This window comes from Phoenix dactylifera, chromosome 17 (assembly GCF_051530095.1).
Source record: "Phoenix dactylifera cultivar Ajwa chromosome 17, Ajwa_hap1_PhDact_Kaust_v1.1, whole genome shotgun sequence".
Lineage (NCBI taxonomy): Eukaryota > Viridiplantae > Streptophyta > Magnoliopsida > Arecales > Arecaceae > Phoenix > Phoenix dactylifera.
Genome location: NC_143206.1, coordinates 9,708,915 through 9,720,217, shown reverse-complemented (window position 1 = coordinate 9,720,217; position 11,303 = coordinate 9,708,915). Strand labels below are relative to the sequence as shown.

The following is an 11,303-nucleotide window of genomic DNA, read 5'->3' as shown; positions in this document are numbered from 1 at the left end:
GTCTTCGCCAAGTTCTTTAAATTGAAATCAGGAAAAAAAATTTTAGAACATATAATCGAAACAACCTGATGTTGAAGAACAATTAGAAGCATGAGCCAAAACATAAGAATCCATATTTTGGCTTTCTCAATTACTAATAGAAGTACTAGAGAACAGCATGAATCCATCCCCACCAAGAATAACACTATTTCCTTAATGAAGTGGAACATTCTTGGCCAAATAATCAGTGAAGCGTCTTAGTTCTTGATTATGGAAGAAACACCAGATACGTAGCTTGAGCCCACTTATGGACAAAATTTATGGGTGAATCAGTACTAGGAATGGAGATATATACGAGGTTTACATGATCGTAGAGCCATCTTTCTATTCTTTTGCATGTGTTTCTACCTGCTTGGGCAATATCTATTTATATCTCTCATAGTTTCATTATTAAAATTTTAGTAACTAAAAACGAGCCAACTACAACCTATAGCTATTTTCTAGCTTCTATTTGCAACCGCTGCTGGGGGTGCAATAGGCCGGGTTATAAGTGGCCCTGACGCAGCTTGGTTCTTTGTTTGGGTCCAAATTTTGGACCCAGACTCAATCCAATAGAAGATTGGGTTAGAACGGGTCCACCGCTAACAATTTTGATCCAATGGGCCATTCAAGTCGGGTCGAGCCCACGTATAACTCGGACCCAACCCAAAAAATTCGGATCCGATTTGGATTTGGGTCGGGTCCAGTTCGGATCAACCCATGTATGACTTCAAAACTTGTTTGCACCCCTGTGGGCCCAAATAATTTTACAGATTCAGGTCGGGGCAGGATGGGGTGTAGGATTGAAAACCAAAAATTACCCAAATTTCAAATGGATCGGGTTGGGTCTAAATTCAGTAAAATTCAGATCCGACCCAAAAAATAGAACGGATCCAATTTTAAGACCCAATCTGTCCCTACGGTCCTCCAAAATGGTATGGATCGGGTCGGATCACGAGTCAACTCGATCCATTTGCAACTTTAACTGCTGCCATTCAAAATACTTTGAAATATATACCAATGGCTTGGAGATGAGCACTTGCATGCTTCCAAAAATGCGCGGATCTCAGCATAATCTGGACTAACATCTAGTATGAGGAGAAATATATTTTCTTGTTAATTAGTGCAGCTTATCTATTTTATTTAAATTTCTTTTTGTTTTTTCAATCTTTTTTTAGAGATTAAGAGAGACTAATCCTCACTTATCTACTCTATAAGCATCATAATATCAGAGAGCTAGATCAATCTAAAATCAAACTCAGTGCCTTGCCCAAAAGGCAAGGGATGATACCATCTTTCTTGTCTTGTTCTCTGTCTCTTAGTCCATTGAGTCCAAAACACCATCCTCAAGCCAAGAAAATAATCTTGGCTCCGGGGACTCATTGGAATCAAAAAGCCCATAAAGCTCCACATACGCTCAGCAGTGGAAATATCATCGCGGTGCAATATGAGTCGCAAGCGCTAAAGAAAAGGAAACCCACTTGTGCTCCATCATCCCCTCCCTTTACCCCATGGGAATCCAAACCAACCAATGGGAAGCCAAGCTCCATGTCACTCACAATCCAAGCCCTCATCACGGACGCAGATAAGCACACTCCCATTCCCTCCAACAAAATCTATCGTCATTCTTGTCGTAGCCACGTGTCCCAGGATCCACCACCAGCACTTAAAAAACCATTGGCCTCAAATCTCCCCCCTTCTCTCTCCACACAAGACCATTCGCAGTTCAGACCCCAAACTCTATACATTGCTCCCCCCTTGGCTTCCAAGTTTTAGTGGAAGAGGGAAGGGTAGGAGAAACCCTTCAAAGAAGAACACTTCATCATCTCCTCTTAGTTCTCCACTGTCTATTGACATTAGTCTATTACTAACCAGTTCAGAATGTCATCTTTGGTGTCTACTCCGTTCGCTCTGCCCAATTCAACAAGATCGGAGCACTTATCTTCTGTCTCTCAGAAGCACATTTTTCTTCATTCCTTCCTTCCCAGAAAGCTCGGTCACTCTACTCGCAGTGGCTTCGGAGTGCGGTGCACCGCCGTCGGCAACGGGCTATTCACCCAGACGAAGCCCGAGGTCCGCCGCATCCTCCCTGATGCCAGTCCGGGCCTTCCAAAGGTCAAGGTGGTCTATGTCGTCCTCGAGGCTCAGTACCAATCCTCGGTCTCTACCGCGGTGAGGACCCTCAATGCCAATCGCCGGCATGCCTCCTTCGAGGTGGTGGGCTACTTGGTCGAGGAATTGCGCGACGAGAGCACATACCAGACCTTCTGTGAGGATTTGAAAGATGCTAATATATTCATCGGCTCCCTCATCTTCGTCGAGGAGCTCGCGCAAAAGGTGAAGGTGGCGGTGGAGAAGGAACGGGATCGAATGGATGCTGTTCTTGTCTTCCCCTCGATGCCTGAGGTGATGCGGCTGAATAAGCTCGGTTCGTTTAGCATGTCGCAGCTCGGGCAATCGAAGAGCCCGTTCTTCCAACTGTTCAAGAGGAAGAAGCAGTCGGCCGGGTTCGCCGAGAGCATGCTGAAGCTGGTCAGGACCCTGCCCAAGGTCCTCAAGTACCTGCCCAGCGACAAAGCTCAGGATGCCCGGCTCTATATTCTAAGTCTGCAATTCTGGCTCGGAGGGTCGCCGGAAAACCTTCAGAATTTTCTGAAGATGATCGCCGGGTCATATGTTCCGGCACTCAAGGGGACTAAGATCGGCTATGCCGATCCTGTCCTGTTCTTGGACAGTGGAATATGGCATCCACTAGCTCCTCGCATGTACGACGATGCGAAGGAGTACTTGAACTGGTATGGGACGAGGAGGGATGCTAATGAGAAGCTCAAGGACCGCGACGCACCGGTTGTCGGATTGGTGTTGCAGAGGAGCCATATAGTTACCGGCGATGATGGCCACTATGTTGCAGTGATCATGGAACTGGAGGCGAGAGGGGCGAAGGTGATACCGATCTTCTCAGGCGGGCTCGACTTCTCAGGGCCTACGGAGAGGTTCTTGTTCGATCCAATCACTAACAAGCCATTCGTCCATGCGGTTGTGTCGCTGACCGGATTTGCGCTTGTGGGTGGTCCGGCGAGGCAGGACCATCCGAGGGCGATCGAGGCATTGAGGAAGCTCGATGTTCCTTACATTGTGGCCTTGCCATTGGTGTTCCAGACCACTGAGGAGTGGCTGATCAGTAGCTTGGGATTGCATCCTATTCAGGTGGCTCTGCAGGTAGCCCTGCCAGAGCTTGATGGTGGAATGGAGCCCATCGTGTTCTCCGGCCGGGATGCAAGAACAGGCAAGGCATCACACCTATTCTTTTCTATCGTTAATTGATTCCTCAGTAGGCTTCGTTGTTTCAGTTGAAGCTCTGCTATGATTTTGTCCTTTGTTTTGTTGTTTTATGCTGCAGTCTTACTATGATTTTGTCCTTTGTTTTGTTTTCTTATATTGATTTTACTGGTTTGTGACTTTGTGCCTAACTTTTTGTTCCATGGGACTAAATTGTGGTGTGAATGCATTGTTTTGTACTCAGGGAAATCACATGCGCTGCATAAGAGAGTGGAGCAGCTCTGTACTAGAGCAATCAGATGGGCAGAGCTGAAGAGGAAATCCAAGGTATGCTTGCTATATTATTCATTTCAAGAGTTTGTCAGCTTTTCTACTGCCCAACATCTTGCTGCAATGTTTTTGTTTTCCTTGGGGCTTCAACTTTTTAGTACATTGATAAAAGGAATGGCATGTTTGTGCTCACTTTTAATAAGTAAAGCACCCTTTTGCTTCTGGAAAAGCCTGAAGGTACTGAAAGAAAAGAACATCACATATGCTGGAGTTGTCATTTTATTACACTGAATGTCTTTTTAGGATAGGAACATGATGGTTACCTGACAAGCAAAGCTAGTTCAGTGATATGCTTGTTTGCTTCTGTTGCTGGAAATTGGACCCAGAGGCGACCGCGGACCGAAGAGGAGGAGCTCCGGCTATGATGCGGCGGCGGACGGCTGTCTCCGGCGGACCTGCAAGAAACCTTTGGCCAGAGGTTCTGACGAAGGCCCTCCGATGCTTAAGTCAGAGAGGGGCTTTGGAGATAATGAAGATAATGAAGAGGTATTTTCTGGCTTGGAGGGGAGATCTTTTTTCATCCAAGAGGAAGTCCCTTGTCTCCCTGGAGTTCCCCCCACTTTATAGGAGGGGGTGTGACGGTTACTTGCAATCGGAGATGATGGCGCGAATCTTGGGTTGAATGAATTACCTTAGATGGAGCGAGATTTCAGGCTAGCTGGCGATCGGTTGAAATTGTGACGATTCAAATATTGACAGCTGTTGTGGCGAAGACTACGGGATTTGATCCCGAATATGGAGGATTTGGAGCTCCCTTTATTATGTAGACTGGCTTGACTGTTGGTAGAGTCGGGGTCGGTCTCAGCTTCTAACTAAGTCTTCCTGGCTCCGAGGTCAATCAAGCTTTACTCAGCCGAGACTATGCTTGCCGAGGATGTGCCTGCCGAGGTCGTCCTTCTGAGCTCGGCCTTATGGGGGAGGCCTTCTGAGCTCGGCCTTGTGGAGGAGGCCTTCTGAGGTCGGCCTTCTGGGCTCGGCCTTCTGAGCTCGACCTTCTGAGGTCATGCCTGCCGAGACCAGGCTTGCTGTCAGATTCGGATGCTTTAACCATATGTATTGGGTGATCTACTTTTTTCCCAACACTAGCCCCGATTTCCGAGTTCGAGCTGTTTTCGAGCTCGGGCGAAGGAAGTAGCTATTTCTATCATGCTGATGAGATTAGGCGGCTTCAAATCATTTTGTCGTTTTGAAAAGAGGGAAAAGACGCTTTTGGGTCGTGATGAATTGGAAGCTGCATCGTAGTTCTCCACCCTTGGTGATATTCGGTTGTTCGAATCGTGAGTTATCACAGGCTCGAGTGCCCTTCGATCCATAATATATGTTCTAGGCATCTTGGACTATAGTCGGATTTTCGTTAGGTAGATCCCGAGGTTGAGGGAGGCTTTGCTCGCGGTCGACTCAGCAGGGCGTCCCGAGCTTGGTCGGGATGTCATTAGGCAGTACCCGAGGTCGAGAGGGCCATAGCTCGCAGTCGACTAGCAGGTCATCCCGAGCTTGGTCAAGGCATCTCGAACTTGGTCGGAGCATCCCGAACTTGGTCAGGGCATCCCGAGCTTGGTCGAGGCATCGTCGAGTAGTTTTCGAGATCGAGGGAGCCTTAGCTCGCGGTCAACTCAGCGGGTCATCCCGATCTTGGTCGGGGCATCCCGAGCTTGGTCGGGGCATCGTCGAGTAGTTTCCGACGTCGAGGGAGCCTTAGCTCGCAGTCGACTCAGGGGGTCATCCCGAACTTGGTCGGGGCATCCCGAGCTTGGTCGGGGCATCGTCGAGTAGTTTCCGAGGTCAAGGGAACCTTAGCTCGCGATCGACTCAGCGGGTCATCCTGAACTTGGTCGGGGCATCCCTAGCTTGGTCGAGGCATTTCGAACTTGGTCGGACCCGAGCTTGGTCGAGGCATTCCAAACTTGGTAGGAGCATCTCGAGCTTGGTCGAGGCATTCCGAACTTGGTCGGGACATCTCGAGCTTAGTCAAGGCATCGTCGAGTAGTTCCCGAGGTCGAGAGAGCCTTAGCTTGCGGTCGACTCAGCAGATCATCCCGAACTTGGTCGGGGCATTATTGGAGATACATATAGGCGACAGACCTCGTCCGTTGGTGATCGTGCACCCCCACTCAGATCAGGGCGACGTTGGAGATGGAGATACCTGTAGGTCATCTTTTGCATTCTCCAACCTGAAAATAGATAAAATATTAAAATTATTTAAAACCAAAGTGGCGTCCCGTACCTTTTGGAGATATTTTGATAGTTTCCAAGCTTCGAAGTTCCTCAGGACTTGGCTCAGCACCGGCTAGGAGTCGTTAAAGACCGTTAGACGGCAGGCGTTGAGCTCTGGGCTGCGCCGCTGCCCCCCAAGGCTAAGGAGTCATCGACATGTAGGATATAGTAGCTATATTGGAAGCATCTTCTTCTCCGTGTTAAGCTCGGCCTGCAGAGAACTACATGTGCGGGTGGCGGATAAGGCTCACAGCTTGAAGGGCACCTGGTCGGCCAAGAATGGTGTTGTAGGCTGAGCCGACCAAGACCACGAAAAAGTTTAGCTTCACAGTACTTTTCTAGGGCGGGCGCGCAGCCGTGATCAACAGGCTGATAACCCCTTTTGCCGGTACAGGAGCTTTTGTGAAGCTGGCCAGAGGGGTGCTCATCTTTTCAAGTTGTTCTACAATAAGACATCCGTAGTGCTTTTATTATCCACAAATGTTTTTACGTCAGACTTTACAAGGGTAAGGAAGTAACTACAGCGTGGCCATGAGGGGTTTCAACACTCTTTAGATCTTTATAAAGGGGGCTCTAGGTCTCGTTCCTCGAGCTCCCTCCTTTTAGCTTGATCACGAAGCGTCTGTATCTGCCGTTTCAAGTCCTTGACTTTTCTGCCGAGCTCGGGTGGGGCTCTCGTTGCAACTCGGCGTGGAGCAGGCCCCACCTCAGATGGTTGCTCTCGTGCTCGAGGAGTCAGACTTCGACACGAGCTCTCAGGATAATGGCTGCGCGACAAGCTCTCCCAGCTTGGAGACCGAGCTCGGTGGGAGCTTCGGTGATGGCGACGCTCTACAGGAGAGCAACGTCGCGAGCATTGTCTTGAGAACTTACACCCATGAGGAGGGAGTACATACTAGTCTCTTACTTATTGCAGGCCTTGAACGGCTGCAGTGAGCGCTTGGACTTGTTGCACCAGCATGTCAAACTGTTCAGGATGGATTTATGGGACTTGATCAGCCGGAGGCCTTGGTGGTGGATTTTGGATCAGCGGCCGGGGCTCGGTGCGCGATGTATGGAGGCATTAGAAGCCCCTTTGCTCCTTAGTCTCATGATCGCTACTCGGGCCCTTCCTCTAGCACCAACTATTCCTGGAAATTGGACCCGGGGGCGACCGCGGACCGAGGAGGAGAAGCTCCGGCTGGGATGCGGTGGCGAACGGCTGTCTTCGGCGGACCTGCAAGAAGCCTTTTGCTGGAGGTTTTGGTGAAGGCCCTCCGATACTTAAGTCAGAAAGGGGCTTTGGAGATAATGGAGATAATGGAGAGGTATTTTCTGGCCCGGGGGGAAGATCTTTTTTCGTCCAGGAGGAAGTCCCCTGTCTCCCTGGAGTTCCCCCCTCTTTATAGGAGGGGTGTGATGGTTACTCGCAATCGGAGATGATGGCGCGAATCTTGGGTTGAATGAATTATCTTATATGGCGCGAGATTTCAGGCTAGCTGGCGATCGGTTGAGATTGAGAGGATTCAAATATTGACAGCCGTTATGGCGGAGACAGCGAGATTTGATCCCAAATATGGAGGATTTGGAGCTCCCTTCTTTATGTAGACGTTCCGATTTGGAGACTGGCTTGACTATTGGTGGAGTCAGGGTCGGTCTTAGCTTTTAACTGAGTCCTCCTTGGCCCCGAGGTCAATCAAGCTTTGCTTAGCCGAGACTATGCTTGCCGAGGACGTGCCTGCCGAGGTCGTGCCTTCTGAGCTCGGTCTTCTAGGGGAGGCCTTCTGAGCTCGGCCTTCTGGAGGAGGCCTTCTGAGGGCAGCCTTCTGAGGTCGGCCTTCTGTGCTCTGCCTTCTGAGGTCATGCCTACCGAGACCAGGCTTGCTGTCGGATTCGGATGCTTTAACCATATATGTTGGGTGATCCACTTTTCCCCCCAACAGATCCCACTTCTCGAGGTTGTTTCTTATCTCACCCTATTAATGAGAAAATCAATTAGGTATATTGTATAAATTACAAAAGATGTGCTCCCCTTGGACTAAAATAACCTGGATTACACTCTCTGTTAATAATAGGAGTCTTTCTTTCACCAACCATCAGTTACACTTGGGAGGAAACCGCATTACTCATGTCAATGCCACAGCTAGACCATAATATGAATTCAACTATTTTGGCTAGATCTATATCACCAATGTTAAGATTTTTTTTCTTTTTAGTTCCCAAATTGATTGTTTTGGGTTCCTTGCGTTGCTTCTCACTGAGTTGCCACAGCATTGTTTTATTCTGCAGTTGCTTCACCCACATTGAATCTATGATGAAATATTTACGAATGTTACAGACTGTATGATGTTTTCTAAATTGGTTAATTTGTTGTCGCTGTTTGAATCTGAAATAGGAGGAGAAGAAGGTGGCCATTACCGTCTTCAGTTTCCCCCCAGACAAGGGCAATGTGGGGACAGCAGCCTACCTCAATGTCTTTGCCTCCATATTCTCCGTGCTCTGTGACCTCAAGAAGGATGGCTACAATTTGGATGGCCTTCCTGATACCACTGAAGCCCTCATCGAAGACGTCATCCACGACAAAGAGGCCAAGTTCAGCAGCCCCAACCTCAATGTTGCCTACCGGATGAGTGTTCGAGAGTACCAGGCCCTCACTCCTTATGCTTCAGCCTTGGAGGAGAGCTGGGGAAAGCCCCCTGGCAACCTCAATTCCGATGGCGAACGCCTCCTTGTCTATGGGAAGCAGTATGGCAATGTTTTCATTGGGGTGCAGCCCACCTTCGGATACGAGGGTGATCCGATGCGTCTGCTCTTCTCCAAGTCAGCTAGTCCTCACCATGGCTTTGCAGCCTACTATTCCTTTGTGGAAAAGATCTTCGAGGCTGATGCTGTCCTCCATTTCGGCACTCATGGATCTCTGGAATTCATGCCTGGGAAACAGGTCGGCATGAGCGATGTATGCTATCCTGACAGTCTCATTGGTAACATTCCAAACATATACTACTATGCGGCGAACAATCCGTCTGAGGCAACCATTGCAAAGCGCCGGAGCTACGCAAACACCATCAGCTACCTGACGCCACCTGCCGAGAATGCCGGGCTCTACAAGGGCCTCAAGCAACTTGCTGAACTCATCTCATCGTACCAGTCCCTCAAGGACACAGGGCGTGGCGCGCAGATCGTGAGCTCGATCGTCAGCACCGCGAAGCAGTGCAACCTCGACAAAGATGTCAGCTTGCCAGAAGAAGGGGTAGAGCTCTCGCCCAAAGAGAGGGACCTCGTGGTTGGAAAGGTCTACTCCAAGATTATGGAGATAGAGTCTCGCCTTCTGCCATGCGGGCTTCATGTGATCGGCGAGCCTCCTTCCGCCATGGAGGCGGTAGCAACGCTGGTGAACATTGCAGCACTGGACCGCCCTGAGGATGGCATTTACTCACTTCCTGGAATACTGGCTGAGACTGTGGGAAGGGACATTGAAGATGTGTACAGAAAGAGTGACATGGGGATACTAGCTGATGTGGAGCTCCTCCGCCAGATAACAGAGGCGTCGCGTGGTGCGATCGCTGCCTTTGTGGATCGGACTACAAACAAGAAAGGGCAGGTGGTTGATGTGGCCGAGAAGTTAAGCTCGATGCTTGGCTTCGGCCTGATGGAGCCATGGGTGCAGTACCTGTCCAAGACCAAGTTCACAAGGGCGGACAGGGAGAAGCTCAGGACCTTGTTTGAGTTCTTAGGAGAGTGTTTGAGGCTTGTTGTTGCCGACAATGAGCTGGCCAGTCTGAAACAAGCACTTGAAGGCAGCTATGTGCAGCCAGGTCCCGGCGGAGACCCAATTAGGAACCCGAAGGTGCTTCCCACCGGCAAGAACATCCATGCGCTCGACCCGCAGGCCATTCCGACTGCGGCAGCGTTGCAGAGTGCCAAAGTGGTGGTGGATCGGCTGATCGAGAGGCAGAAGGCCGACAACGGAGGAAACTACCCCGAGACGGTCGCCCTTGTCCTGTGGGGCACTGATAACATCAAGACTTATGGAGAGTCCCTGGCTCAGGTGCTGTGGATGATTGGCGTGAGGCCGATCGCCGACACATTTGGCCGTGTCAACCGCGTAGAGCCCGTCAGCCTCGAAGAGCTCGGCCGGCCGAGGATCGATGTCGTCGTCAATTGCTCCGGTGTCTTCAGAGACCTCTTCATCAACCAGGTGTATATGAGTACATAAATAAGGAGCAGTAATGCTTTTATTGAGCTAAAGCTAAGAATATTGCTTATAATGGCGATTGCAGATGAATCTACTGGACCGGGCGGTGAAGATGGTGGCGGAGCTGGACGAGCCAGAGGACCAAAACTACGTCCGGAAGCACGCCATGCAGCAGGCGCTGGAATTGGGAGTGCCAGTGCGCGAGGCGGCGACGCGCGTCTTCTCGAACGCCTCCGGCTCGTACTCCTCCAACGTCAACCTAGCGGTCGAGAACTCGTCGTGGAACGACGAGAAGCAGCTCCAGGACATGTACGTAAGCCGCAAGTCCTTCGCGTTCGACTGCGACGCGCCAGGGGCGGGCATGACCGAGAAGCGCAAGGTGTTCGAGATGGCGCTCGGCACCGCGGATGCCACGTTCCAGAACCTGGACTCGTCGGAGATATCCCTGACCGATGTCAGCCACTACTTCGACTCGGACCCGACAAATTTAGTCCAGGCGCTGCGCAAGGACGGGCGGAAGCCAAGCGCGTACGTCGCCGACACGACGACGGCGAATGCGCAGGTGAGGACGCTGGCGGAGACGGTGCGGCTCGACGCGAGGACGAAGCTGCTGAACCCCAAGTGGTACGAGGGGATGATGGGAAGCGGGTACGAGGGGGTGAGGGAGATCGAGAAGCGGCTGACGAACACAGTGGGGTGGAGCGCCACCTCCGGTCAGGTGGACAACTGGGTGTACGAGGAGGCCAACGATACTTTCATCAAGGATGAGCAGATGCTGAAAAGGCTCATGGAGACAAATCCGAACTCGTTCAGGAAGTTGGTGCAGACGTTCTTGGAGGCCAGCGGGAGGGGGTACTGGGAGACGTCGGAGGACAACTTAGAGAGGCTGAGGCAGTTGTACTCGGAGGTAGAGGACAAGATAGAAGGAATTGAGAGGTGATATCCTGATGACGGGAAGGATACAAGTATCTGAATTTTACCACCATTTGACTTGTCAAATTTGTAATGGTATGTGTGCTTTATGTGAAGGATACAAGTAGTTTATTGGTTTGTGAAACCGGAAATGTAACTGGATATATAAGTTTCCTTTTAGATTTTTAAGGGCAGAGAGATTGGGAAAAGGGCATTTGCTCTTTAATTACAGCAGTCAAACGAATGAGAAACTGTGGCCTAATTTGCTGCAAAAGTGCTGCTCTAATGGGTGGACAAGCTGGGTTAATTCTAATATATTTTCGATTTCTGTCTTCTTTGTAATACATGATGTTCAATGGAACCAAGTTTAGTTTCA

The 11,303-nt window shown here is 50.2% G+C and overlaps 1 protein-coding gene across 1 annotated transcript; it reads left to right on the top strand.

The window, feature by feature from the left end:
• The first annotated feature begins 1,641 nt into the window (after positions 1–1,641).
• On the top strand, positions 1,642–11,303 carry GUN5 (magnesium-chelatase subunit chlH, chloroplast, putative / Mg-protoporphyrin IX chelatase, putative (CHLH)). The gene is made up of 4 exons (XM_008804417.5): positions 1,642–3,304; positions 3,542–3,624; positions 8,216–10,018; positions 10,101–11,303. Exons 1-4 carry the CDS (start codon positions 1,900–1,902, stop codon positions 10,953–10,955), a joined length of 4,146 nt encoding a protein of 1,381 aa, XP_008802639.4. The 5' UTR covers positions 1,642–1,899; the 3' UTR covers positions 10,956–11,303.

Excerpts from the sequence above, each read along its gene's own strand:
- GUN5 (XM_008804417.5), top strand. The coding sequence starts at position 1,900 with ATGTCATCTTTGGTGTCTACTCCGTTCGCTCTGCCCAATTCAACAAGA. Across the intron at positions 3,305-3,541 it reads CGGCCGGGATGCAAGAACAG|GGAAATCACATGCGCTGCAT; the intron begins GCAAGGCATCAC and ends TTTTGTACTCAG. Across the intron at positions 3,625-8,215 it reads AGCTGAAGAGGAAATCCAAG|GAGGAGAAGAAGGTGGCCAT; the intron begins GTATGCTTGCTA and ends AATCTGAAATAG.